At 38.5% G+C, this 23235-nt stretch overlaps 1 protein-coding gene across 1 annotated transcript in view; it reads left to right on the top strand.

The window, feature by feature from the left end:
• Positions 1-23235, top strand: part of ca16b (carbonic anhydrase XVI b) — a 110167-nt gene that overhangs the window by 44074 nt on the left and 42858 nt on the right. The window contains exon 3 of the mRNA XM_042405870.1: positions 17218-17397. Within this exon, the coding sequence (XP_042261804.1) occupies positions 17218-17397 (180 nt within the window). The remainder of the gene's footprint in view (positions 1-17217; positions 17398-23235) is intronic.

The following is a 23235-nucleotide window of genomic DNA, read 5'->3' as shown; positions in this document are numbered from 1 at the left end:
ACAGAATGTATTTCTGTCCCTCTTTTTCTTCACACAAGGTCCTGGAGATTATTTTTACAGACTAGGGGATGTTGTACTTATGCAGCGGCCAACACCCAAGAACAGGAAGCCACAGTTTCTATGAAAGTCCACGAGATGGAAGCAGATAGCGCCAAGGGAAAACAATATTTTGGCTAGAGCTCATTCTGGTGGCCAATTAGACCCCAATGCCTGTATGATTTACCACTTCCTCTACCTGCTTTTATGTGTTCGGGGCTGCTGTGTGGAACACAATGACCCCTGATTAAAGATTGAGCTCAGGCTCTGAGACGGCTGTGGCGCCATTCTTATCAGATGCCTACTACCCAGAACTCAGCAAGACCACCTGAAATCAATGGTTGTATGCTCTGCCACACTGACATACTCAGAGACAGTAAAAATATTTAGAATTGTCAGTTTCAGCTATTCAATATTTCATCTCCTTGCTGTTCTCTGTGCTTAAATGTGTTTAAAATATCAAAGAGTTATATTATTGATTCATAAAAGATTGTAGAAATATTTTTACAATTGAACCACTTGCTTGTAAATGTACTGTACTTAAAAGAATTTGAAGTCAGTAGCTAAATATTAATGGCCCTTTGTCCTTTAAAGTATGTACTGAGACACATTGTATACAGGGAGAGACGAATGGATTGTTTGTCTTTTCCTCCACCCTCTCCTGTAGACATGGGCTGGAAGTGAAGCCCGGATCTGGAACGGCCGGGTGGAGTGAGGGGTATGAGGTCACTCTGTTAATTGCATAATGAAACAAGTCTGGGTTAAGATAACGCCTCAAAGAGACGGTTATGTAACGGAACATCGGAACTGGCTTAAATTTGAATGAAATGCGTGATACAGTCAGACTGTATTAAGACTGATGTGTTTTTCAGTGTTTTTGCTCTGCTCTCCAGCACATTGGGTTGGAAATCAGCAGTTGCTATCAGGTTTAAGTAATGAATTTTCAGCTTTAAGGTTGTCTGGCAATGTCCATGCTGTGTGAGCAGTGTAGCCCTTTTTTAGTAGTCTCCCAGTTTCAAGACAGTGCAGCAAGACAATGATCTTAAGGAGTTTTTTATGAGCAAACAGTAGACTGCTCTTGACTGGCCAAGTCATTTCACCTCATTCCAAATGACCATGTATTTCACTTGCTGATGACCAGACTGAAGCCAGAAAGCCCCTGAAATGAACAAGAAATGACATCACCAAGGAGAATATCAAGTGTCTGCTGATGTCTGTGGTTATAGACTTCTGGCAGCAATTGATCACAAAGGATTTACAACTAAACATTAAATATGATGCCTTTTAATGTGAGTTTACTTTAACTTATTGAATTACTTTCTCTCACCTAAAATTCAGGGGATTGTGTACAAAAGGGCTACAATTCTACATGTTACCTGATGTGACTATAAGACCCTTTTATTAAAACTGAGAGTCATTGTTTCATTTCAACTCCATTGTACTGGAGTACAGTAGAGCTGCAACGATTAGTCAGTTAATTGATTAGTCGTTATCTGAAAATTAATCAGCAACTATTTTGATAATTGATTCATCGTTTTGAGTCCATTTTTAAGACAAAATGTTCAAATTATCTGATTCCAGTTTAGAGTATTTTCTGGTTTATTTAGTCTTCTATGATAGTAAGCTAAATATCTTCGGGTTGTGTGGACTGTTGGTCAGAACAAAAGAGACTACCTTGGGCTTTGCGAAATGGTGATCGACATTTTCCACAATTTTATAGACTTAATGATTAATCAAGAAAATAATTGACAGATTAATTAATAATGAAAATAACTATTAGCTGCAGTCCTAGAGTACAGAGTATGTTTACTAAGTAAATGTTTTACTACCTACTTTATGGCCCTTTACAAGGTGTGCCTCGCTTTTGTTGTTTCTTCTTAGAAACTCTTGTAATTTTCCCGATCCTCAAAGAGGATTAAACAAAATCAACATTAACTTTGCTGTTTGTTTAACAAACAGGCAGATCGACAGATTAGATTGTTTAAGTTGAGCCACTAACCACACACTTCAAGGTAAAACAGAGATTCCAGTGTCTGGAGGTGGCTGTGTTCATGCTGGTATCTGTCAGTTAGTGTCAGCTTGTCTAAAGCTGGGCTCAGACTACAGGAGTTTTGGGCCGAGTTATCCCCGATTAATCCCTCCTGACAATCGGAAGAGAAATCTAGTCTGGGACCTTGGTCAGTACCGATGTTCAGCCCAGATTATCTGATAATGTGAGGGGTTTACAGATCCAATCTTAAACCTCCAGTACTGCTCACTGACTCATCGACGTCAGGCTGATAATTTCAAACATGTTTGATATTTAGGATTTCAAATCTGGATGATTACATCATTACTTTTCAAGAGGGACCACAATAGCCAATGAGAGAGATGAGTCTACAAGGGGACGGACGTGAATGAGAGGACCTTTTGAAATGGTGACCATGAAGAAACAACAACAAGCTGTTTTACAGATGCGTTGGACAGCCAAGATGGAGGAAATGCTTGTTGATATGTGGCAACAACACGACTCCCTATATAACATGTCTTCCAAGACATTATCGTACGGACAAAAAGAAAAACTTTACTAGAGCATGTAGTTGCACTATGTCAGTCTCTGTTTTGTTTACATCTGCTTCCCCATGAGATCACATGAGGTGGTGCATTGCTCCTTCTGGTATAATAATCTTAATAATAACCTGTAGTGTGTGATGCAAAATTATTTTCAAATCTTGTAGTGTGTGCATATTTGAGATTAGAGAGAAGAACATCTGTGAAGTTTCTCCTTATGTACGTGATGCAACCCGATTTCAAAACCCCTGTAGTCTGTACCCATCTAAACATATCAGAGCTGGGTTGTATATAGACTTTACTTTTTGTCATCTAACTACACTGACAATTCTTTATTGTTTGTTCTTGTGTAGAAATGATGATAACGAACACATCTACAGCATTTAAAAGAGTTTGTACTGTAGTAATGTGCAGTATGCCAGGACAATAATCTCTCTCGGCAAGCTTCTGTCTCTCCACTAACAGGCTGGCTAGACTTGCGAACGGCTTTCACTGAGCCTGTTCCCACCATAACTCCATGTTATGGCCTCATCACGTTCTAGGTTGCGATTATTAACTTCTCTGGAGATAAGATATTTAACCTCCACTCCTCTCTTTAGAACATTTAGCTTCAGTCCTGCTAATTGGTCATTAGATTGCCACAAAATGCTTGAGAGAAACTGCCAGAAGAAGAAAAGATTTTTCGTGATACTGGTTTGCTTTATCGCCTCTGTTAAGATGACCACTCTGTCAGATCCTTTTTAGTCAAATGTGGGAGCTTGTACCAATTTCAGAAAAGCTTGAAAGTTTTGTGGAGAGCAAAGCTTTTGAGAAAAGTCTAGTTAAATCCAAAGCGCTCATTGTCTAATGTAGTGGCAGAAAGCTTGTTTGTGCTTGAAGATTGTTATTGTACAAGAAATTAATTTGACTTACAACCTCTATGGAAGGTAAGCAGGCAGGCAGAAGCACAGAAAAGCTTTTGGTGAAGTGTGCTAGAGGCATAGTGGTGGCTTGCGCTATAGTTGTAGAAATGATAGATGAATGCAGATCTTCCAGACTAATAAAGCAGATTAATATCTAAGTGAAGTACCACTTTGGACCACCCCGGGAAACCGTCTGATGCCTGGAAATCTGGCTCATAATTTAAACTGAAAGGACAGAATCAGTTAACAAAACTTGTGTCTTATCGTATCAGTCATCACCAAACTCTAAAGTAACCGGCTCCCTGTTATATAAAAACCAATTTGAACTTATGTAACACGGGTCAGTAAGTGACCCGCAGCATCAGCAAAAAGGGAGTGCAACTTCAAAATGACTCGTGCTGAGTTTCATTTTGATGGTTGAGATAGGAGAGGATTATTGATGATGCATTATATCTGATGATTTGCTGGATTGTGTCTGCTTTTTATGTTACATTGGCTTTGGCGTAACACTTGGAGTGAAAGTAGGTATCTTATCTGAACTCCCTGGCAGCCATCTCCCAGAACAGCTAGACCTTTAATCACCTGCCACAGTTGGTGTCTACAGTAACTCCAAGGAAGCTGATAGTGTAGTTATTCTGGATAGTATGAAGTTACACCTATGGGGCTCAAATTTGTCATATTTATCAAATGTTATAGTGTTGCCATAGGACTACAAATGTGGGAGGTGTTATTTTGATACATTAAAGGGTAAAATCTGTAAAGAAATAGCCTGTTAAGAAATGAATTTTGCCTGTAATATTGATAATAATTATTTTTTTATGAAAATCTTCTCAAATCCTTTAGTTATTATTAGAACTGTGAACATGATCGTTTTCAGTGGAAAAAAAATAGAGATGCACTTAGTTACATATGTTTTTAAATATTTTGTGGATACTGCAAGAACAACTAAACATCTCAATTTGGTAGCATTTTTAGTAATTAACTCATATACATGCAAAGTCTGTTTGAACAATAATGTGTGAAGGCAGATGTGTTGGCCCAGATGTGTGAGCAGCTTCTGTATGCTCTAACATCCTGTTATATCCTACAGCTTTTTCAATAGTTGAAAAATAACACATTGTCATTCCTCTATGATGTATTGTAATGTTGCATTCTTGTAAGTTCTTTGTTTCTAATAATACTTAATGCGTCCTGTGACTTTCAGTTCAGTTCCTTTAGATGGTCTGGTTGGTAACAGCCCCACCGAAATGTTTGTTAAAACATGTTGTTTGCACATGAACCAAGTTCACGTTTCTATGTATGCTGATTTAAATATGCGCATATGAACAATCAGCATTAATTTTTTGTATTTTTTATAACCAAGTCTATGGTACCTTTTTCCCCTGATCCAAGTAATCATTTCCTACACTGACTATTGCAAAGACTTTACCATATGAACCTTGGTAGGTCTAAATATAAAGCACTAAAGTGATATGATGACACTTTTGCATTGCGCCTGTTTCAGCCATAGGCCAACTGATCTGGTTCCAACTTATATAATTATGTTGCCTGTAGTGTCACTGATTTTCCGACGTTGTGATGTACAAATGATCATATCCTTATTTTTGTTTATTTTAATTTGCCCAATTACTTTCTTACTACTTTTTTACTTCAATATTTTAACAGCAGTTTGGCGTATGCAGACTGGATCAGTCAGCACCTGTAAAACCTTCTGAAACTTTGCCACTTGATACAGCAGTTATGAATTGTTTGATACATTAATAAAATCTCTTCTGAAGTCGCATTTACACACATCCATATTTTCTCCCAAACAAAATCAAAACTATCGCCCAATCCTAATCTATTTGGCACCCTACTTCTACCTACTACTTATCCTACATCATCACTCATGAGAGTTTTGCGATTTTTGCTGTGGTACTGTTTAATATTCTAATGAGACTCATTAGTAATTTGATTACAAACCACCTCTGAGTACTAGTGATAAATGATTTCATGCTAAGGCCACACTGCATTAAATAAGCTACATATTCAAAGATAATGTGCCTTTGTAGGTGTTATCTTTTGACAGTTTAATCTTTTTAATGACATTTACCAATAAGCTCTACTATATGGCTGTCCTGCTTGTCAGGGTCATTATTCTGTTCGTACAACAATGTGAAGATTTACAAATTCATTATTTTTGGTGTCCTACTTCTTTGTTCACTACGGAACTGACAAGGTCAAATAAATGCACCTTTTAATTTAGTGAAGTGTAACCGAAAATTCTCTCATGCATCACTCTCTATGTCCCCTGCAGTGACCCCCAGATGCCTTTTTTCATTCTTGCAAACAGCACTGATATATTGAGTACCTGTTCCCTTAGGTCTCCTCTGAGAAGTCAATGCTGTACAATGTCGAGTGAAAAAAAAAAAGCTTTTAAAAGCACCGAGGCAGACTTTGCAATAGTTTTATCGTTTAAGAATTCCTGGGTTAAAATTATTCACAGTTCTTCATCGCATAATCCCTCACTTGTCTTTCTTTGAAACCGACTGACGCACATTGAGGGCATTATGGTTTTTACCTTCACGGTTCACTGATAATTGAGTCGTCTTATGCAGACTGGCCAGTGAAAGAATCTGATAAGAAACTCCTTTGAAAGGACAGTTCCCTGTGAATACAACATCACACACACAGGAGATATAAGGCTAATTGTTGCCATTGATGATTCACTTTTATAAACATCCTTTTATATACCTGAAAGTTTCATCTGTTTTTCTCAGTAAGACTTCTGTGTGTGTGTGTGTGTGTGTGTGTGTGTGTTGAATCTTCAGATATATTTCACTTGTTGAACTGTACAGTAATGACTTTAAAAAGGCTGTGTCCTTGTTTGAACTGTTCAGTAACATATTTCACTCTAGTGTAACATTTTGTAGTTTTGGCAGCTTGACCTTATTTAGACTCGAGAACAGTCAGTCACCAAAATTGGCTGCCCAATTTTTGCCAGAATAATGTTCCTCACTTTGATTATGGCTAAATGGACTCTGAGACAGTATCAAATATATTCAGACGTATTTACAAACTGAACTTCATGACAGACTATTTCTCCTTTGTTCTTATTATTTTCAAGAGGCTTCCTCTTGCTGTACAGTTAAAATGACACCCAGAATCCCACATGGCATAGAAAATAAAGGTGTTAGACTGAACCCCAATGTTGTTGTTGAATCCAAGAAATGATCAAACTATGGGCTAGTGACTGAATTTGTAGACTAGAACCATCCCCACTGTAGTCGCTTGTTACTACCTGGTAAAGTGGGAGTCTGTATCGTCATTCAGTAGACTGAAGCGCCTCTCCCTTTCCTTCATCACATCCCAACCATTAGGTCACAGAGCTGCCAGAAAGCATGTAAAGAGATCTGAACGACACACAGAGAGTGGAACGAAATGACGCTTGAGGAAGGGACAGAGTCTGTTGCTTTGTCTTGTGCAAAGGAGCTCTGTTATTACAGTTTACTGTAGATAGGGCTGTAATATGCTTGTGCTGTGACAGACTAGTGCCACAGAATTGCCATGGCTAAGAGTTCATTTTGAATATAGATGCCAGTAATCCTCTCCGCACATACTGCAGTAAAGGCTTATGTGCAAAGGTCCGTATTAAATTGGACTATACTGCTGTGCATATGTGTAAAAATATCTGAAGTATATTGATAATCAAAAAGACTGAAAGTAAAGCTACAAAGATTAATTGATTGATCGCTGAAAATGCCAAAAGATCCCCTAGATACAGCTTCCCAGTTTTGTGAGAATTTGCTTGTTTTACATTATACTCTAGTTAATATAGGAATATCTCTAAACAAGACATTTGATGATATCCCCTTGGGCTCTAGGAAATTGTGATGGACATTTTTCACTATTTTCTGACATTTGTAGAACAAACTATTACTTTAATTGAGAAAATAATCAGCAGATTAATTGATGAAGAAAATAATTGTTAGTTGCAACCCTAGTTCAGAGGTGGTCATTTATGGCACAATCTTTCTTCCACAATCTGAAAAAATGGACATGTTAAGATGTTCAAGGTGTTATTTCCCTCCTGTCATCTAAGTTTAGTTTAAGGTGCAGTGTGTAGGATTTAGTGGCATCTAGCAGTGAGGTTGTAGATTGCAACCATCTGAATACCCCTCCCATTCCAAGTGTGTAGGTGATTATAAACTAATTAAAACATACTTATGAATGTTATATTCCATTTATTGCCAAGTCTTTACCATTAAATGCCACTAAATGCAACACACTGCATGTTAAGTTTTCAGTTGCACAACTATGTAATGTTACGTCCGTTAAAATACACTGCTGTTTAGGGTCAACATGACTTATTACTTCACTACTGTAAATTTTTTCAACAGGGAAATTCGTCATGTTAGGTATCAGTTTGTCAAAGTGGAGATTAAAAAGAGAGAATAAGATTATGCGTTTTAAAAAAAATCTGAAAAAATATTTAAATTATCTGCCCTATAGTTTGTGGTTATGTTTGGTATTATTTTCCTAGCTGTGGACATCAGTTTGGGTCATCAGTTCAGCTTAGCGACCATTTAACATGGAGGTTAAATATGTAACATGTAGTGAGCACAACTACATGCAATAGGTCAAAGTTTAACCAGGAAGTCAGGCTTTAAGCTGTTGGTAGATGTTTACACTCCTACTTCTTGTCCCATTTACTCTATAGTTAAAGAAATATCAAGGACCACCATATGTGTCATTGGCTGATGTAAAAACAAAAAAAATATCTGTTGTTGGCTGGTCAGTAGTTGACTAATTGCCAACCAATTCTGGCGCGTCCCCAATCCCACCCTGTGCTAACCTGGACATTTGATACTCCTCAGTGCTGCAACGTGTGTGTGTCTCCACCATCTGGAGCGTAATCAGCATATTGAAACTGACAGCAGGAATGTTGTTCAAAATGTTATCTGATGCTCCTGCATTCACTGAAGGGATTCTGCAGTATACACATGGTTTTGCTCTCACTTACCACTCTTCCATTTAACACAAGTAGTGCGACCCTTCTCAGTGCTGCTGACACTGTGCCTTATATCACTGCTGCTCGTACATATGGACTGATCAGCGCAGGTTTTTGCTAGTGTGCCAATTCTGGGAGGTCTGCCAGGCAGTGTACAGCATGGATGCTTTCTCGCAGAGGGACAAAACGGAAATGACAAGGCAATCGCCATTCTGTCAGCATTGCCATGGTAGCACAGGCACGGCTGTTTATCCCAAGGTTAATGGGATGACGCCTGGAACTGAAAGTGCCAGATTCAGAGAAACATGTGCCTGTTTTACTTAAAACAAGTAGACAGTATAGAGTGGTGTCACATCACACAGAAGTGAGCCCAGAGCAGGTCAGATTAACAAACCAAATGGAACAAACATCACTCATTTTACTTCTTGCATAGATCATAAATTACTGAATTAATGAATTTCTCAGAATCCTGATGTAGATGTGATGTTTTGTCATCAAACTCATGCTGCCATTGATGAAAACACTTAAAGGTTTGAGAACACTGAAAATGTCAGGTTTTCCATCCAACATAATAAAAAGTTTTTTGGTACTACTACACTGAACCTGATAAAAATCAGCTTATGAAAACTAAGGATTTTGTAAAGACAGTTTTACTACATGACTTTACGCTCCAAAAAACAGTACAATCAAGATTACAGCCAGATACTTTAAGTATTTAAATACTTTGAGTATTATTTAACTCATACTGACCTTTTTACACAGCCCCTCAGTTCAGCCTCTGTCTGAAACAGGTCATTTTAGCCCCTGTCTCTTTAAGGCCCCGCCTCCCCATGAGCCCACTCTGTTCTGATTGGCAAGCTTTTGAAAGCTGACTTCCGTCGGCTCCAGATGCTACGTCAACAAATCATGCGACAAACTATAGTAGTAAGATTTCACAACTTTTTCTTGTTCTTTAAATGTAAACTTCTCAAATACATCCATACATGTTCGAGCCGGAATCTGATCCGAAATATGAGAGTGGACAACACAAATGACACATGGGAAAAACTTTAGCAACAACATAGCAAGAAAGGCTATGGAACAGATGGCCATTTATGGGCATGCTCGACGCTTGACTTTTGGAACTTTGACCATGTTTACTATAAATATCTGACATCATAACAGTATATAAATAACAGAAGATCTCAAAAAGCATATGTTCCCTTTAAACATTTTAGCATCAAACCAGCACTCATGTGGTTAAACAGTTCCTCACTGCAAATACAATATTGTATGAGTCCTTTAAGGTCAACAACTTTTCACTCATCATGTGGTCACTTCCTACCGTAAACAGCTGACTTTATGAATCAGTCTACATATACTGTTTATTAAGGTACTTCTTTCCACCAGAGTCCTGTTAGTTGAGTTGTTGGGACCTGTTGTACAAATACTCATCTGATTCCCATCATGAAGCGATTCAGATTTATTCCAAAGCAACTGTATATTTACAGGGGTTAGAGGAAAACAACACAAACAACAAATAACAGAAAAACAATATAGTTCAATCCACTGTAGGGACACGACAAACTAAAACACAACTCAGAAAAAATAATCACATCTCACTTTCACAGTCTCAACGAATGTATAGAACATTACAAACTTCACAAAGGTGCAGTAAGATTTGTTGCAGGATATTGTGTTATATCTTACAAGTGTTTGTGATATTGTATCTAACCTCTGCATGCTGCTTTGTTGAGAGTACAAATGATGCAAGAGAGATCATTGGGTTCAGCTTATTATCGTTAGGCTAAAAATAGATATAGATAAATAGAAGTAGATAACAGACATTAACAATAATAACACATTAACAACATTAAGGCTTGTCCGCTTGTCTGGGACAAATGGATTTTTTGTTTTTGTAGGGCAAGTGGAAGAGAAATTTACTTGCCTCACCAGACAAGTTAAAAGTCATAAACAACAACAGCAAAAAATACTATGCCATCACATTATGTGCCACTCATTACTCAGCTATTTAGTTAAATAAATATATTCAGAATACTGATATGAAACAAATGCATTTTTTCCCCATAATACATCCAATTCAGAATGGGAGAGAGAGAGTGGGTGTGTGACGGTGAGGCTGTGACCAGAGCAGAGAGTATGAAGTTAGCGGTATAGCTGTAAACGTAGCAGTGCATGTGTGTACAGTTTAGGCTTATTTATTTATCAGTGAATAAATGCTACTTCTCTTCAAGACCCAAGCCAAGTTCCTGTGTCTTGCTTGCTACCTGCTGATTTAAAGTGAAGGGAGCTGACAGGGCTGTCAGCAGCTGGGCAGGAGAAACGCTGCGTGATGCACTTAGATTTTGTAACTGAATTAATATGAGGACGCTCATTTTCATTTCTCTGTGTGGAAACAGCATTAAAGTCTCAGTGAAACAGAAGTCAGGGCGTCTTTAGCTTCTGTACTGTGTCACAGTACAGAAGGACAAGTACAGAAGGACAAGTGCCTCAGAAAGTTAATGTCAAGCCCTGGAAATCATTGTTTTCCCACCTTCCAATTCAGGATTGCAACCATTATTCTGCTTTGATTTGTTATTTATCAACTGAATATCCTATTTATTTTATACTCTAGCAATTAGGGATGAAACGTTTACTGGTTTAACGATAAACCACTGTAAATTCCCAACAGTTAGTATTACCGTTTCAAATTTTAATTACCATTAAAACCATGCTGGATTACTGTGCTTTGAAAAACTCACGGTAAATACTGTCCAGCATTAACCGAAGTTAGCAACAGTCTTGCAGACGCAGGCGCGGCATCAAACGTGTGCGTAAATGAAAACATGGCGGAAGGCAGTGACAGAGATTTTTCAGCCTTAAGAGGACTAATTTGCTAATTCAAGGCCAGTTCATAAACTGTGCTTTGATGTGTGCTGTGTTTTTCTAATCAGCCTTTTAATGCAATAATCTGTACTCCAACCGGACTTGCTGGATTGTATTTCATTGTCTCACTGGCATTTTAAACAACACGCCCAACACCAACAACCTCATGTATTGTTTTACGCAGGACTGTTTTCAGTCTGAATGCAGCTGAGGAGTTCCTGTATGTTGCTGAACAACAAGAAAAAGTTGAAAAAAGAAAAGCAACAGCTTAATGACAACAGGAATACAGTACATACATACAATACACGAGACAGACATTCCTGTTTGCTGCAGTGCAAAGTGTAGTTACCTGTCATGGCCACATGGTGCCATCTTTAATGGTAATGCACATTTGATATGGTTTTCATATATTTAAATAAGGTATTGGCTGTGTTATTATTTTAATGTGTATGCAAACAAAAAGTACGTAGTACTGCTTGTTTAAATGATTTTAGTGTGTGTATCAGTAGGCTACTTCTTGAACATTTTCAACACATTTGAACAATACCGCGATAACCGTGATTTTAGTAATTTTTGGTAATTTGGTAATTTTGGTCACTATAAATTGTGATATGAAATTTTCATACCGTTTCATCTCTAGTAGCAATACTCTTCAGTTACAGGCTGCTACTGTTCAGCATTCAGTAGTGAACAGCTGGGCATCGAGTGTCTTGCTTATAGTTAAATATAGTTGGAATTTATTTTCCCAACACACAGTTGGACTCAAAACTCAAATAATATCTGTATCCATGATTACAGGTAGCTACTGAGCTAGCCTGATAATCAGACTGAGTTGCCATTTTGTTTCACCTCATTCACTCTACTTTAAACACTGAACAAACCAGAGAGGTGATTCAGGCTCTACAACAATGGCTATTGATAACTTATGCTAAATATTGCCATATTCCAGGAAGGTGAGCTGTAACATCAGTACTGACTCATCTTTGTCAATAATGAGTACAGCATGTATATAAAACTATATAAAGATATTCACCAGAACAAGTGTGTCATGCAGCCATAGTGTGTGAGCTCTCCTCTCAGAGCCATATGCTGTATTTAGCTGCAAATGTGTTGTGTTACATTTTAAATAAAACAATCTACAGCATTTTAGAACATGTACTTTTTTCAATTTGATCACCTCGGCCTTATAGAGTGGCACGGCTGCAGTGGGAAAGGCTTAACCACTAGGATTATAGTCATTGTGATGGATGGCAATGAGACAGATTAATCGACTGCTGTGCAACCCTCACTTATCTGATTTTAGCACTGCTCCTCCCTTTCTGTTCTTGAAAGGCAGAATTATCTCTCTAGCAGTAAATGGGATGTAATGTGTGTTTGAATGGAAAATTAGCACAAGATTACACTTTTCTCCTAGTTGCACTTTGAATAAAAGTGACCTGTGAAACATAGTTATTGATTTTATTACATCACGTGTTTATAGTGGGATAAAATAATAGCGTGTTTGCTTTGTTTTTATGTATTTATACTAACCAACAATAAATCTGAACCTGTTTCTTTTGTTACTTTCTTTCATGTTCTGAGTCAACATTTAATCTGTCTCCACACAGCTGACCTATGGAATCTGTTTTTCTTCTGAGACATGTCAGTCAAGTTTTGTGAGGCCCTATATATCTCAGTAACATCTCAAAAGGTTTTTGTAGATTGCCGCAATTCACTCAAGAGGAGAAAGAAGAAAAGCAAGAAAATGGGGGTTGAAATTGCCCACTGGAGAACTAGAATAGTTCCCAGTGTTTTTTTATTTTTTATATTTTTTTTATTGTCAGTAGCCCACATAGCATACACTTTGTCAGTTAGAGGAACTGTAAATGTTCAAAGCAACTGGAGGCATTGTACTTCAGACTGCTCTGCCAAAGAGAATATAGATTTTCACAAATGGGATGGAAGTAAGTCATAACCAATTGTACAACAGCCTCAAGTGTGTGCTACTTTATCAACTATATTTTCCAGGGCTCTATAAATATATTGCATGGTTTCAGTCTAAGCTCCAGTCTTTGTCCTAGAACCATCTAGAGACATAAACTGAAAATGAATACAATTATGTGATTATACAAATTAATCAATATAGCTTGTCTTACAAGCACCATGAGGTTGAGTAATATAAATATGCCTTGCGACTTAGGCTGAACTTTCAGTGCAAAGTCCAATAAATAAAATGCAGATTGACTCTATTTGGCTGTTGACATTACTTTTTGTCATGAATTAATCATATTAATACTGTATGGAAATGGTAAATGTGTAGTGGCCAGTTGCCAGAAGTAATGAACAGATATCCATATACAAATAACAGTGTTTCCCCTGGGTTGACTGCTATGAGGGGACGGCAGCGGGGGGAGCCGCCACACCCCCATGTCAGCAGCCAGACATTTTTCTGCTCTCTGTTTAGGAGCAGTTGAGATTGTCACTAAAATGAGAATAGCTGGTCCACCTTAAAGGTCAGTCCACTTTAAGTGAGCCTGGTCAGGTTAGGCTAACCCATTGTTGCTGACTTTGGGGCTGACACCCTTCATTTTAATCAGCAGATGGCAAGCAAGACATGGGAACTTGGCTTGGGTCCTGAGGAATTGTAGCATTTATTCACTGACAAATAGCCTAAATTGTACACACATTGCACTGCTATGTTCACAGCTATACTGCTAACCTCTACTCTCTGCTCTGGTCGCCAGCCTCACCGTCATACACATGCTCTCTCTCTCTCTCTCTCTATCCCAACTGCACACTAGCTACTTTCCGCCTTAATGGAAGACTGATACTTGCTGTTTTGACCTGAATTTCAGACATTTGGGGTCGTTATCTGTCCATCTTTTGCGCGGATCACATCAATAAATTATTCTTATCGGCTTTTTACTTATGAAGCTTTTATTGCACTTACAGTAAACATGCGCACATAAATTAGGTAAAAAACATAAATTTATTTTGTTTCTTTCAGGAGGGGTGGGGGGTCCCGCCCCTCCAGGCAATGGTAGGGGAAGCGGTAAGTAACTGCTTTTCCACCACATGGTATGTCGACTCGACTCTTTGCCTTTTTTGGTTTTCCATCGGGTAAAAATTATGGATAGTACCCGGTACCTGGTACTTCTTTTCGTTTTACATTCATTGAGGTTCTAAGCGAGTCATCTCTTGCGCAACACAAGAAAATGGAGAATGAAGAAGAGAGAAATGCAGAGGAGGAAAATGAAATTATAATATCGCCTGTTTCCACAGTAAATCATCTGCTGAGTGTTTGATGGTTATTTGTTGGGATGCATGATATTGGATATTTTGCTGATATGCCACTGTTTTCCAACTCGGTTTGGCCAATTGCCGATGCTGATACTGATAAATGCACATGTTTTTTTCACTTGGCTGAGGAGACTATTTTGCATGCAATCACAGATTGTACTAAGTATGATCAAGAAAGACAATACATGAAGGAAGAACTTAGGAAAACTGAAATCCAGGAGCTCAGCATTAAAACTTTAATGAACTCGCCAAGTGGGTGGAGCAGTAGCGTTTTCTTTGAGTTTATTAGACAGACAGGATTAATGGGAAGGATTTAATCTCTGGTCCACACTCTAAAGCAGAAGTTGGCGGTAATGCACCTAATATGCTGGTTGCCAACCGCTGTTATAAACCAAAAAGAAGTCTTTTCAAACAGAGTGGTACATCCTGTCAGCCGAGGTGTTTCCTATCTGTGCAGCCGAACACAGCAGCTCTGCCATGGACTGTTTAACCCTGACGGACCTGGTGCCTTTTCCGAAGGCTCCACTTCACTCAGCTGCCTGACAGACCTGCTGCTTCTTCTGACTTTAACCTGAATAACAAACCAGGGCTTGGTGCTCCAGTTGGATCCACACAGAGAGCCGGGGCTAGCTGGGAGGCTAGCGGAGTGTTAGCCGTAGCATTACTGGAGGGAAGCACAGCAAGCTAGCCTCCCCTGGAATTTTGCCAATTCAAATTAATCCAAAAATTTAGATTACTTTTTAGACTTTGGATTTTTAAGTCTGAAAATGATCAACCAAATTTGAGCAACTTAAGATTTTTGAATATTGGACATATTCATTTTGTCAATTTTTAAAAAAAGAATACATAATGGTTTGAAAGTGCAAAACATAAAATTACTGTCTAGAAATTTGGAAAGAAGAGAATTAAAACCACAGGATAGATGGTTTTAAAAGTAAAATATAAAGTATTCTGTAGTGTTTTTTATTTTATAATTATGTATTAGGTTGCTTACAAGATTCAAATTCTTTTGACCTTCCATAGAGGTCCTTGGTAGCAGCCCTTTCACAATACAGGGAGTCCTTTGCTTTAGTGTTGATATGAAAAATATTGCTTTAACAGTTAATCAAAATTAGCCTATTATTTTAATTGTACTTGTGAGAGCTGCCATGTTAAAGATGAGGTTAAGGCTAAATTGCTAGCAAACATGAATCAAATGAAATGGAAGAAGATAATAGATGTATTTTTTTTGTCTACATAAAGGCTCAAAAGTAAATCTAAAGTACTTAGAACACTTTCTATATAAATCCCTTGTGTGTATTTATGATTGACAAGCAGCTTTCTTTTGCATTATAGTATTAGTATTGCATTCATAATGGGCTCTGTTCCAGGGTATGAGATGCTGCAGCTGTACTGGTACAGACATATTAGTTAGTCTAAAGCCATGACTGACAAATTTAATCCTGCCTGCTAAAGCAGTCATTAGTTAGAAATGCAGCTCAAATCAATTCCAACTTTTCCCGACCTTATCAGTCCATAATCTTACAGGTGGTGTTTAGAAGGTAATTTATCTTAATTTAAATCACTGGACAAATCTAAGATTATTCCAGGGCTTTACTGTCTTTAGTGCACTCTTTTCCAAATCTAGAGACATATTCATCGGAGAAATGAATGACATTATTCCTGTTTACGTGTCTGCACACCCCACGCAGCATGTTTATGGTTGTTCTCTGGTTGATGTGGTAAAACATTTGATATTTCAGAAATAATCCTGAATCACGCTTTCTTTTTCGAGGGACGCGAGCACAGTGTCTTTGGCTGCAAGGTGTTTATACATAGCAAGACATAAAGCCACCCTTGATCCAGGGTGTTTTAGTAAAGAGGAATTCTCATTTCTTTTTCATGAGCCAGTAGCAACGTTGCCCTATATCTGTAGGGAATGGGATCATGAATATTGTGTTAACCCAGAAAAGTTAAAAACCATGCATGCTTCCTTGTTCCCCTGATCCCTCAGCTTTTGTTGTTGCATTGGCCCATTGTACCCGAGAAGAGATCAAGGGGACCCCTGTCGGTTGTGGATTATTCCTTTGTAGAAGCGCCACTGTAGGGGATAGAGGATTAAAAGAGCAGACAGTGGATGGGGATTCTACAGGAAGTTAGTTTGCAGCACACACTGCACATGAATTGTTAACGTGGAGTATTTTCTATTGAATAGCCTATTTGGTGTAATGTTTTGTTTTTTTTTAACATTCCAGGCTCAGTTTCAGTATGTGTAGCGCTGTAGGAATATGCCTCATTTGGATATTTATATCCTATATGGACAATTAACGCTGGAATTGCCTGTAGCCAGATGATGAATTTTCATTGTGTTTACATGTTTTCCCAGCTGTTGAAAGGGTTTAGAGGGCACTGCAGCTGAATGAATATGAAAGAGTCATTGTCCTCTTTCTCACAATTTCCGTTAAGGGCATATTGAAACCTGGCTGCTGCTGGAGCAGTAATATTGTCTCAGTGTTTCTAATTCTGTGTGCATTCGAGCCAGTATCCTTAGACGAAGGTGATTTCTGCGGACTAGTCGACATTTTTCATAAGGTTTTGTCTCCTCTGTGTCTGCAGGAAGCCACGGACCTCGAGGCTGGGCAACCTTGTACCCAGAGTGTGCTGCGAACAACCAATCACCTGTGGACATTGCAGATGAGCAAGCTCTGGTTTCGGAGCAGTACCAGGAGCTGGTGCTTGACAAGTTCAACACTGAGTCCTCTAACCAGACCACCATGAAAAACACTGGAAAAACAGGTCTGCATTATAGAGTTTACATCAGAAACACTAACTTAATGATACCGAAATACAAAATTCAAATGACCTCATGGCAATATGCAATGACACAATAGAAGGTTTACTCTGTTTGACCTGTAATAAATATCCCTTTAATATCTCTGGAAGTATTTGACCTTTGCAGACAGGTTTGCAAATTATTCAAAAGAACTGCTTTAACTGCTTTATTCCATCAATGTGATAGTTGAAGTACCTGTATTTTATTCACTCAGTTAGACAAAAACAGACATTCTCATCTGGTATTTTATCTAAATGTGTCCTAATAGAATTGTAAAAAAAAATTGACGTTGCAATATAAAATATATACCTTGATAGATGATTTTATCCATATCACCCTCTCCTGGGACAAAACATAGTACCCAGATTGATTTTATGTGTTTTCAATGGCACATTTCAAAAACTAATGTCTAATGTTTCAGTAAAGTAAAAATCATCACATATGATAGTAATCAGTCTGTCATTATTCTTGTGGTTTTAGTAATTCTTTTGTAAAAATTGTTAGTTTGCCTTAATCAGTCCGCCTCTCACCTTTCTGTTTGTTCACAGCCTGCATGCCCTCTTAACAAAAATATTTTGAAGGTTACTTGATTAACTATCTCTTCTTCAAACCATTGCTACGATTTTTTTTTTTTTTTCTCCAGTCAGCAAATCCGACCATTGGTGTGAAAACTCTGACCTTAATTGATCTCCTCCGCTTTCGGCACTGTGTCTCTCTGAGAGTAGTGTCATCTTTTGCGTTTGATCATAATGAGAGTTGTTAGCCTCCATGACAACCAAGGCCACTGGGACAGCTGAGCAAGGCTTTGGGCTGCTTATTTACAAAGATAGAAATAACACGGCTGGCCTGTAATTTTGGGCACATACAGTACAGAGGGAATTTTAGATTGCTTAACACTGTGAAAATGATGAAAACACTATTACTGCAAAATATTATTATGCAAATGCTGTTTAGAAGAGGTCAATTTAGTGTTTAGTTAATTCACACCGTAGTATTGTGAAACTGATTTATTATTGGTTTACTACTGCCCTTTTAGGAATTAGCTATCTGAAATGAAGGGTAGACTTTACTGCTCTCTGAAACAACATTTTTAATTAAATAGTAATGATTAATAATGTTTTTAACATTAACATTCAAAAATAACAAATATATGGTCATATCAGCTACGCATACATGGATGGGTTTCAATATATCATAGTCATATTGGAGTTTGTTAGCTCTCCGGTGCATTAATTGGTGAGCTCATCACCAACTTAGTTATTTTAGTTATTCTAAAAGGATTTGCCCTTCATGTTCTCAGAAGTTTTCAAAGTTTTCAATGTGACCTGTTTTTTTCTTGTTTTTTTTCCAAGTGAATATTTGGCCTTCTGAGTCCTCTTTGTTTTCCAAATCATGATTCATTGTGTCCTTGATTATTTTTTTCCTTTTTTTTTTGTCTGTGCATTTACCAAATCCACAATCTTCTCTGTGCTCATGACAGCCATTGTTTGTGAATTGTACTTAAGTCGTTAAAGATTGCGTCAGCCATGTCACATTAATAAACTGTGATTTCATTTTTTTACCGAATGTATTCAAACCCATTGTTGTCATTGTGTGGTTGTCACAGCGCTCGTGCCCTCAGGAGCTGAGCAGAAGTCTTGAAGTGAATGTCGTTCATCTACAGTATAGTATGTGCCATCAGCTGTGGTCAGAGTGTCATTGACAGCGTCATGATGACAGTTGATAACACTCAGGTATAGATGAGTGAAGTGCTTACGCTGTTATTGCGGTTGCTCATTGTGCAGTATTAACATAAACATAAGTTGTATTGTAATGAAAATTCAACCACGCAGTGTATACACTTGTTTTACCTGCAGTGTTTCACACATCATACATCACACTAGAGACTAGGAATACTTCCTTCTGGTTTCCTCATTTGTTTCCTTGGACTGCTACAGAAGAGTGATGTAGGGGGGAGTGCTACCAGTCTCAAATGTTTAGTCTCAAAGGAAAAAGCTTTTGCTAGAACGGCACCAGAATGTTTTTCCCAGTGTCACTAAACATTGCTCTTACCGGTGTGACTGAAATCTAGCAGGCTTGATCGATTTTTACGTTCCAGCTGTGTGTTTGCAATTGAGTTATCCCTTTCCTCATATATATTGTAGCCACAAAATATATTTAATACAGTTGGAGCAAGATTTTAAACATTACACGCCAATTTTAATGATATTTCCACAATTGATCATGTTCATTCACGAGCATTAACATCTGCCATAGTGTCTTTTTTTTAAATACCGCTTTTAAGATGTACTGAAGTCAAACTGTTCAAACCCTTCGCGTATGGGCTTAAACATCCTTCATACTATTTAAAAGTCAATGTTGTAATTAAGAACTCAGTGAACAGATCTTAAAAGTTCATTGCGATTGATTCCACAAAGTTCCCTTGCGGCTTGACCTGCTTTGAGATCGAGCTGATTGGCCGCCATTCAAGCAGTGTTCCTCAACAAAACATTTCTTAGTAAAATTTCAAACAACTCTCAAGCAAATTCATGAGGTATCGGACGGCCCCAGAGACATTTGCATTGATCAAGGATTTACTTTCACACACACTCCTCTTCTTTCACAGGCTGTGATTCAAGGTCTTTTTGGCTTAGCTTCTAATTCCTGCTCTGCTGTTGGAGGGTTCAAACACACCCAGGGCCGCATTTCTAATGAAACTCCCAGGGCCAGCTAGCATCTCCTTTCCTTGACTTTCCTCATGTTGCACACAGGATTACACTTCTTCAACAACAGCAGTAACAGGGATTTATTACCATCTCTGTAAATGTTTGCCTGTTTGTAAATGAGTCACACAATTATGTTCATGTGATAGGTAGTTCTTTCCCAGTGCAGACTGATTTTCACTTTGACCTGATGCTTTGTGTCTTAGAAAATCTCCTGCATCTAAAAACCTTTCCTTCATGCTGTGGGCCATCAGCTTAAGCAGCACTGGCACGTTAATACTGCTGGCAGATTCTTTCTAGCCTCACGACAGGGGCTCAGCTCATCCCTCATCACTCCAGGCTCTTCTAGGTTCTCCACTCTTCAGATCTCGTCTTGTCTTTTCCCTCCTTTTCTCTAGATCTCACCCTCTTTTTCTTCACAGTTCGTCCTGCTTCTGGATCCATTTCACCTACCCTGATTTCATCCATTCTCTCTGCACAGCTTGCTCATCATGTCATCTGTGTTTGCTGACAGTCTGTGTTTGCTTGTACACTTGCTCATCCTTTTGGTTTGCTTTGTGATACGATTAAAAGTGGGTTGTCCTCATCCAGAGAGGCTGACTAAATCCCCCTGTAACGGGGGGGGCTCAGCCGACAGAGCACCAGGTCTAATCTGGCTAATGATATCAAATGTAGACATGGTTAAGGGTTATAGATACATTATCATGTAACCTTGGTAAAGACACCAGAAGATTGGTAATCTGCCTTGTTATGATGGCGTTTCAGATGCCATGGAAAACAGGACAAGTAACACAGCTTAAACTCACCCTTACATGACTCTGCCGAGTACATTTACAGATGTTTGCTTTCACGAAAAGCAGAAGGGTTGAACTTTGTAGGCAAAACAAAATTGCTCTTGGAAACCTCATAAAAGCAGTAATGTCTGTTTTGACATCAGAAGGAGGATTATATGGTCTACTGTTAATTGTGAAATTGTATGACCCTTGAAAAAAAAAAACCTTACAGAAACCACTGCAGAGTTTCAAACATGCATGGTGGTGAAGTTCATAACAAGGAAATTGGACTTTTGGCCAACAACAAGAAAAAGCAGAGCTGTGGTGTCTTCTCCTTTGTGATGATGTTTTGACTAATATTTCTGAAAAGTAGTAATTTTTTGAGGTTTAAGAGTTGAATTGTTGGTTGCGGAGTTTAAATTTACAGAAATATTTCTCACATTGTGGTTTTAATACTGCCATAGTAAATACACAAAGGTGTTTTCTGTCCGCTTATTTTCAAAAATTTGAACAAGTCGTTATATTATCAATGTGAGTCAAGTTCCTGAGACCCAGGTAAGAGAATACTGAAAAAAATCTAGATTGAATATCCTTGGGACCACAACTACAGTACATCCTATGTGAATAACCTAATACAGGAATGGGCAACTTTGATGATAGACAGGGCCACAAAAATTTTATCCTCACTACCAGAGGGCCAGATTGTGACTGTGCACTTCCACCAGTAGGATACTGTATCCCTCAAGTATTACTCAATAAGCCAATTATAGCTACTAATTTAATGAAAAGGAACAAAATATATGCCGGTAATCAAAGTTTCTATTACCAGCATTTCTATTTTTCATATTCAAATGCATTTAGTAATGCTTCTATTCATTTCATGAGCTTAACACAGAAACAAAACATCCACATTCCTGAGTAATATACCATTATAATGGGGTCCCAAATATTATCATTCAATAATGGTACAAAAGTGACCATTGACATTTAAGTTTGCCTTGATGAGATACTTGTGGCCTTTCCTGCTGGTGTACAATAGACTGAATGTCAGTGTCAGTGTTTGTACATCCAATCTGCATGAACTGGAACAGTTTCATCTGTCAGCCTGTTTCTCTCTTTTGACATGATGTGCTTCATCATTGAGAAGCTGCTCTTGCAGATGTAAGTGCTCCCAAACATACTGGTCATTGAGAGTACAAAATCCCTGAGGAGTGGAAAGCAGGACTTGGGGAGTAGTCTCCGAAATGAAATTCCCCTCTCATTGTACTTTGCTTGAAAGAAGGGGTCTTACTGTAGATTTCACAGTTCAAGCTGCAACTCTGGGGGTTGCTCACTGACAGCAGCAGAGAGGGGTCAGTGAATAACGCAATTCGTGGCTGCATGGCTTAGAAATCTTGAAAGCAGTACTTGAACTGCTGCTGCAGTGTTTCTGTGTCGGCTCTGTTCTTGAGCAATGTTTTATCGCATTTGGGGACATCTTTGCGCAGGTCTTCAAGGCAGGAAAGTGTGCCAAATTTGAATGGTCATATGAACAGCCTTCTTTGACCAGGGCTTACACTGAAATGTGTTCATGTGTGCATAATGATCCAACATAGTTTGATCTTTTCCCTGCAACTGCATATTCCCGTGATTAAGATGTGAGGTAAGATCCGCAAGGAAGGCCATGTCGCAGAGAAAATCTGAGTTTACTGCAGTAAGCACTTGTATCGCATCGAATGCTGTCCTCCAAGGACACTAGCATTTCAGTGCGTAGCACATAAAACCTCCCCAAGCTCTTCCTACGGCTCATCCATTTGATCTCAGTGTGCATCTGTAAATCCCCATAAGTTGCGTTCATATCATCCAAAAAGGCTACAAACATCCTATGATTTAGAGACCTGTTCCCTCCTCAGATGAGATTGGTAACCTCGGTAACCAAATCCATGACATGGCTGAAGTTCATTGTCTCGGCACAGAGGGCCTTCTGTGAGATCAAAATGAAACAAGATTTAGCCAATAATAAAAAGGACTTGTATGTGGTTGTGGCTTTGGTAGAAAAGGCTCTGCTGTCAGTGTATTTTTCCTTTGAGGTCAGGGATGATAGAGGCTCTGGCAGCTCCGGTGTACATGTCATATTTGTCTTTGTGCATGGTGCTGTAGTGGCGACTCAAGTTTTACTCCTCTGTAACTGATTTTGTTTCCAGGCACACTAAACACATAGGTTTGCCTTTGAATTCCAAAAAAAGATAATCTGTTTCCCATCTTGCTTGGAAGACACGGTTCTCTTGGTCCAGGTTTGTTTTTTGGCCACTCATGTCTTTCTTCGTTGTGTGTCTTTGCGGAAGAG

The sequence above is a fragment of the Thunnus maccoyii genome, chromosome 3 (genome assembly GCF_910596095.1).
Source record: "Thunnus maccoyii chromosome 3, fThuMac1.1, whole genome shotgun sequence".
In the NCBI taxonomy this organism is placed as follows: domain Eukaryota; kingdom Metazoa; phylum Chordata; class Actinopteri; order Scombriformes; family Scombridae; genus Thunnus; species Thunnus maccoyii.
Note: the sequence above shows the minus strand (reverse complement) of the source record. Positions and strands in the feature narration are given on the sequence as shown.